This window comes from Lathyrus oleraceus, chromosome 1, assembly GCF_024323335.1.
Source record: "Lathyrus oleraceus cultivar Zhongwan6 chromosome 1, CAAS_Psat_ZW6_1.0, whole genome shotgun sequence".
NCBI classification, from domain to species: Eukaryota; Viridiplantae; Streptophyta; class Magnoliopsida; order Fabales; family Fabaceae; genus Lathyrus; species Lathyrus oleraceus.
Window position 1 is genome coordinate 404,181,658 of NC_066579.1, and position 6,650 is coordinate 404,188,307.

At 37.2% G+C, this 6,650-nt stretch overlaps 1 protein-coding gene across 1 annotated transcript; it reads right to left on the reverse strand.

The window, feature by feature from the left end:
• Window positions 1-867: 867 nt before the first annotated feature.
• Window positions 868-2,069, reverse strand: LOC127075594 (phosphoglycerate kinase, cytosolic). Its single transcript, XM_051017048.1, has 4 exons — window positions 2,000-2,069; window positions 1,677-1,892; window positions 1,271-1,348; window positions 868-1,158 (listed from the first exon to the last, which is right to left on the reverse strand). The coding sequence occupies exons 2-4, from the start codon at window positions 1,869-1,871 to the stop codon at window positions 883-885; spliced, it is 549 nt and encodes a 182-aa protein (XP_050873005.1). The 5' UTR covers window positions 1,872-1,892; window positions 2,000-2,069; the 3' UTR covers window positions 868-882.
• Between the last annotated feature and the right edge of the window lie 4,581 nt (window positions 2,070-6,650).

Consider the following 6,650-nt stretch of genomic DNA (forward strand, 5'->3'; position numbering starts at 1 on the left):
TTTGGGAATAATCCCATAAACCTGTAAATCAAGCCTCTCTAATTCAAGCATTTGGAGTCATAATTCAAGCATTTGTAATTTTTTAAACCAACACAAGCAAACCAACACAAGAATGAACACATTTGGAGTCATAATTCAAGCAAACCAACACAAGGATAGATAGGCACTGAACACATTTGGAGTCATAATTCAAGCATTTGTAATTTTTTAAAGCAAACCAACACAAGAATGAACACATTAATCTATCCATGAAATTAAAGATATCACTAAAATTATAAAGAACTATACACAAGTCAAAACTAATATGTTATACGGCCTAATTCTTGATGCCGAAAAATATGTTCCAGATCTTCTTTTCCGATTGTTTCAGTGCATGAATAACCAAAGATATCTTCCTCCATATCCAGTAAGCGAATAGCACCAGCTGTTGCCATATCTGATGAGTCAACAAGTGTTTCAAGAGATATCTGGTATCGAGGCACAAAAGCACTTTTTTTGGCAAAGAAGTCACTGGAAGATCCCTCGTCTAACTACGCATTGACACAAATAATAAGATAATCAATTATAACACATTGAGACAATTAATAAGATCGTAGCATTTTTGTATACTTACAATTTTTTCCTCTAAGCGTGCATATCCCAAACGCCCTTTTTTGTATGCATACGTGGGATTTGACGCTCTCTCGCGATTTGTGGCACTCACTTTCTTGAAATTTTCGTCTCTTCTTTGGGCTACAAAAGCAACCCATTCTTCTTCTGTAATGAAGATCGCATACAATGAATAAATATCACAAAAATAGTGATGTTCACTATAGTTCTATAGCATTGCTTCTACTATAGCCACTAATTAACAACACTGTCAAATATATCATGGAATTACATTTACTTCCAACATACCTTCTGCATGAGGAATCCTGCAACAGAGGGCTTCAAGTATTTAGCAACACCTTCTGTAGAAGCATGAGCACGATGAGCAGTGCCAAATGCATCATTCACATAAAGATCAGCAAGGGAAGCCAACTTCTTGGCAAATTCAGGATCATTCTTCTCCTCTTCCTTGTGGAACCTCACATTCTCTAAAAGCAAAACACCACCTTCTGGAATTTGTGCAACCAACTTCTCAACCTCCTCACCAATACTGTCACCAGCAATCGTAACCTATAATAATCAAGAGAAATCAACATAATTAAAAAAAAAGTAAACCAGCAAATAAGAATGGTTTGATAGAATCCCAAAATAGAACAAACAGACCAGTTTAGTAAACACACACCTCGGATCCAAGAAGTTCAGACAACCTTGGTACAAGGGGCTTCAAACTGTACTTAGGTGTTACACCCTTTGGACGTCCCTGAAAACAACACATTCAAGAATTAATTTCAAGTTACTACTACTATCAAACATTCATAGTTTCTCAAACTCCTCTTCAATACATCTCAACATTGAAATATGCAAAATAAGCAAAATTAAAACAGAAACCACATACCCATTACTTCAACCTTTAAATTAAAATATTTACCGGATCTAACTCAAATGGAAAATTAACTTAAATCACAACAAAAGCCATAACAACAACACCGAATCTTTGCAGTATGATTAACAAAGATAAAACTAGTAAAAGTAATCAATCTAATGAAAACACAAATTACAGTCATGCAAAGAGAGTATAGAAGGGTTACCAGATGGGAGGAGAGGATGACTTTAGCACCATAACCAGTCAAGTACTTGATGGTAGGAATAGCAGCACGGATTCTGGTATCATCGGTGATGTTCAAGTTATCATCCAAAGGAACGTTTAGATCAACCCTAACGAAAACCCTCTTTCCCTTCAAATCAGCTTCCTTCAATGTTCCAACGCTTCTCTTTGTCGCCATTTTCTTCAACTTTACACAAATCTGAAACAATGAATCAATCACGTTGAAATTCAAGGAGAAACAAAACGGATCAGAATCAAAAAGAGGAAAACGGAGTGGAAATTTGAGAGTTTGGTGGCGGAACTTACAATGGATGGTTGAGATCGGAGTTCGGACACTGACTGTAAGAAGGAAGGTTCTGGAATATTTATAGAGAGAAATGAGGAATAAATAACCCATAATGTAGCAATGCAAGTCCATTCAAACCAAAATCGACCACCTATTCTTTGACTTCTAGGGCAAAACAGAAAGACACGAAAACCTAACCTTAAAACGCAATGAGATTTCCAGGTATTGAATCCTTCTCTTTCGAATGCAGTCTCTTTCAAATTTGCAGTGTTTATCGTTGAGATTTCCAGGTACTCTGTGGAATTTTTTCCAGGGCAGCGAGAGCTTCGAACGAGAGAGAGTGAAAGAGGGATTTCTGAAAGTCAGGGATTTTGTAATATTAGATTTATTATAATTTTTATAAATGACCTATGAGAGCGCTTTTACCATGAAAGCGCTTTCATAGATGTGAGACTGAGACCTATAAGAGCGCTTTTACCTTAAAAGCGCTTTCATAAGTGTGAAACCCATGAGACCTATAAGAGCGCTTTTACCTTAAAAGCGCTTTCATAAGTGTGAAACTCATAGATGTGAGACTGAGACCTATAAGAGCGCTTTTACCTTAAAAGCGCTTTCATAAGTGTGAAACCCATGAGACCTATAAGAGCGCTTTTACCTTAAAAGCGCTTTCATAAGTGTGAAACTCATAGATGTGAGACTGAGACCTATAAGAGCGCTTTTACCTTAAAAGCGCTTTCATAAGTGGAGACCTATAAGAGCGCTTTTACCTTAAAAGCGCTTTCTTTGCATAGGCGAATTTTTTTTCAAGCTATTACAGCGCTTTTTTTAAAAAGCGCTTTCTTTTTGGTGCTGCCAAAAGCACTTTTTGGCGTAGTGTGTGATGATGTCATTATGTATTGAGATGATATTTATGACTATTGTGTTGTTGCATGTATGAATAATAATCTAATTGAGGAGATTGATTGAATACTTGAGTTGCATTAAATTATACGTTGCTATGGCAAGATGTTAACCGTTGAGCAGAAGTAAGAAATATGTGAATGTCATAAATATGGATTATTTTGAGTTATGTTTGTTGTATTGTTGCATGTTTGAAATATAATTTTGTTGAGATGAATTATTAGCATGCTTGTGTTGCACTGTTGATTGATAATGTGCATTTTGTGATTTTGGTGTGATGTAATCCAGAGAGGGGATTACTCGATTTGTTAATGTATTTATTGTTGGTGTAAGCCCTAGAGGCCAATACTTTTGGTACTTGTATCGAATTATTTATTAATAATAAAAGGCATTTTCTTTATTATGGTTGATTAATAAAGTCCCTAGAATAGATAGTCCGTTTAATGTATTAAGTGTGACTTAATCATGAGAACACATTAAACATAAGGGCGCTGTTCTTAAAGTATCCGTAGTCGAGCTTTAATATGATGTGGGATAACATTAAAGCATTAAGACTATTATGTTTGTAGATTGATGATCACATCTCATGGATCATGGATAAAGAGTTATCAAGTCTTAAATATAGGTATGAATATTAGGAGTAATATTTATACCGGATTGACCCGCTATGAGAATACTATATAGAAAGTTATGCAAAGTGTCATAAGTTATTCTCATGGTGATAATAGTGTATACCACTCTTCGACCTGAAACCACTATGGATCCTAGATGTAGAGTCGAGTGCTTTATTGCTGATCCAACGTTGTCCGTAACTGGATAACCATAAAGACAGTTGATGGGTACTCCACGAAGCATGCTGAGGGACATGAGTGTCCTAGATGGAATTTGCCAATCCTGCGTAACAGGATAAATGTCTATGGGCCCAATATTGAACTGGACAAGGGTGACATGGTCTATACCTTATGTTCAATATAGACATAAGGGCAAAGGGGTAATTATACACATAATTATTATCACAGGAGGTTTTGTCAGATCACATGACATTATCGTGACTTGGGTAGCAGTGATGTGTTGCTAGATACCGCTCACTGTGTATTATGTTAAATGCGTGATTTAATATAATTGCCAACGTCGCGAAAACCTATAGGGTCACACACAAAGGACGGATTGATGAGAGATAGAATAATTAAGGAACACCGTAAGGTACGGTGCACTTAAGTGGGAGACGAAATATGGTAAGGTACCAAATACTTAAGTGATTTTGGCATATTATGAGATATGGGCCAAAATGCACTTAAGTGGGCTTTTTGGCTTGAAGCCCACACAAGTGGTTCTATAAATAGAACCCCTTGGGTAGAAGCATGGTCACTCTAATTCACTCAGACAGAAATTCAAGTAGAGACTTGGAATTTTGTTTCCCTCTTTCTCTCACTCAAAGCCTTCATTCATAACAGCTAGCACTGCGATTGAAGGAATCCGTTCGTGTGGACTGAGTAGAGACGTTGTCATCGTTCAACGTTCGTGATCGCCCCGTGGATCTGTATCAAAGGTTTTGATCATAATCAGAGATCTGCACCAAAGGTTTGAATCGCCACAAGAGGTAACGATTCTATCACTGATCATGCTCATTCGTAAGGATCACTAATGGAGAAATTTTTAAATTCCGCTGCGCCTTGGATGGCCATTCTCCTACAGTGGTATCAGAGCCTGGTTACGAAACCATGAATCTGATAACTGTTTTTGTTCTGTAATAATATGATTAAAGACAGAATGAATCAAAGGTTAAATTGAGATCGATCAAGTTACATATATGTGATATATGTAATCCTGATGCAAAATACATTATATATGATATAGTGTTCTTGTTTCGTTCATTCAAACCCTCGATGATTGTTTTCCTTTGAGCGATCAATGGTCATTTGCTTCTTGATCCGACATTAGTATGGTGAAGCAATGACATGTTGATCAATCATACTGAATTAACAATCGAGATGTGTTTGACGGTCTGAAATTGGTGCATCAGGGTTAGTGACGACACAAGGGTTGTGTTGTTAGAGAGTTATGCGATTGGGGTTTGATTGCACAAGAGTTGTGCGTCCTAAACACTTTTCCGAACAGTGTTAACCGGTTAACGCGTATGGTTAACCGGTTAACGTAATACGAAATAATTTTTTTAAATTTTTGGAACAGTGTTAACCGGTTAACGCATATGGTTAACCGGTTAACGGAATGCGAAATAAATTTTTTGAGATTTTCAAACAGTGTTAACCGGTTAACGCATTTGGTTAACCGGTTAACGCAAGGTAGAAAAGAGTTTTCTAAATATTTTCAAACAGTGTTAACCGGTTAACGCATATGGTTAACCGGTTAACGCAAGGAAAAATTCACCCGTTCGGCTAGAAAAAGTGTTTTGAAGTATCAAGTGTTGATACGAAAAACGACGTCAATTTTAAATGAATTGTTCATTAAAATTTTTGAGCAGGGGCGCTGCCCCTTCGACCCCGCAAGGGGCGCTGCCCCCTTGACCCCTGCCCCCTTGACCCCCGTCCGCTGACCGGGCAGCGGAACACCCGTTCCCGCTGTCCGGGCAGCGGACCCCCGGCTAACTCTGCGTAATGTGATCGGTCATCGAAATTTAATTTGATTTTATTAATTAAAGGAATTAATAATAATAATAAAGTGTTTATTATTGTCTTGTGGTGATCGGTTATGGCCTTAGTTTTCCTTTGTTTTTGTTTTGGGTTTTAAAATACGACCTGCGTGTCGTGCCTCTCTCTTAATCTCCCAAATGTAACTTCTTTTCTCATCTCACTCCCTCGTATGTAAAACGAGTTTCTTTCATGTAATGTAATGATATGAAGAAAGCAAAGAAGTCAGTGTCAAAGGAGGACAACCTTGAAGATCTTGCTTGGAGAAGCTTAGATCGTTGTAGGTTAGCTTAGGTTCTCTCATTGGCTTGGGAGAACAATTGCGCTAGGGGCCATAACTGTTTCATTTTGTTTGTATGTATGTTGATGCATGTGAATGTATGTTGATGCATGTGAGAGACGGTTTATATGATAAACAAGCCGGTGAGATCAGAAAAATTGCAATTCCCTCAAAATTAAATATTAAGTTTATGCTTTCCAAGTTTTAACACTCATCAAGACTAGTAATGGATAGTGTAGGTTTCGCCTACGCGAGGTGCACCGCTCTATATATTAGTAAGGTGCGATGGGATAATTGTAATATCCAACTGTTAAAACAATGGGTCAAACTTAACTAAACAAATTATAATAAGATTATATATATGTTTAGAAGCAAGAGTTGGGAATAATCCATATGATGGATTAGAATAAGGAGTTATTCACCCAACTGAAATTTTCGAGAGTTGTATGAGATACAATTGGAAGGAATTCCTACCTAAAATAACCTAGTTTTGTGTAATCCGCCTACGCGGACTTAGAACGAAGTGAAATATGGATCTCGACCCACTAGAAAATCTTCCAACGGGATTTTCCGAATCAGATGATGAGGGTCATTTGTTTTGAGTAAAATAGTGGGAGCATGTTTAATTAAAGGCCTAATTAAATATGTCAATGATACTTATATTTTCATTAATCCTTGTGTAGATTACCATGACAACAAACACCTCTAATAACATATTGCGATCAAACCTTGACAAAGAAAAATTGTCTGGGACAAATTTTCTGGATTGGTACCGAGACATGAGGATTGTCCTCAAACATAATAAAGGGAAAGGCAAGGAAGTTGCCAAACCCAAACCCACTA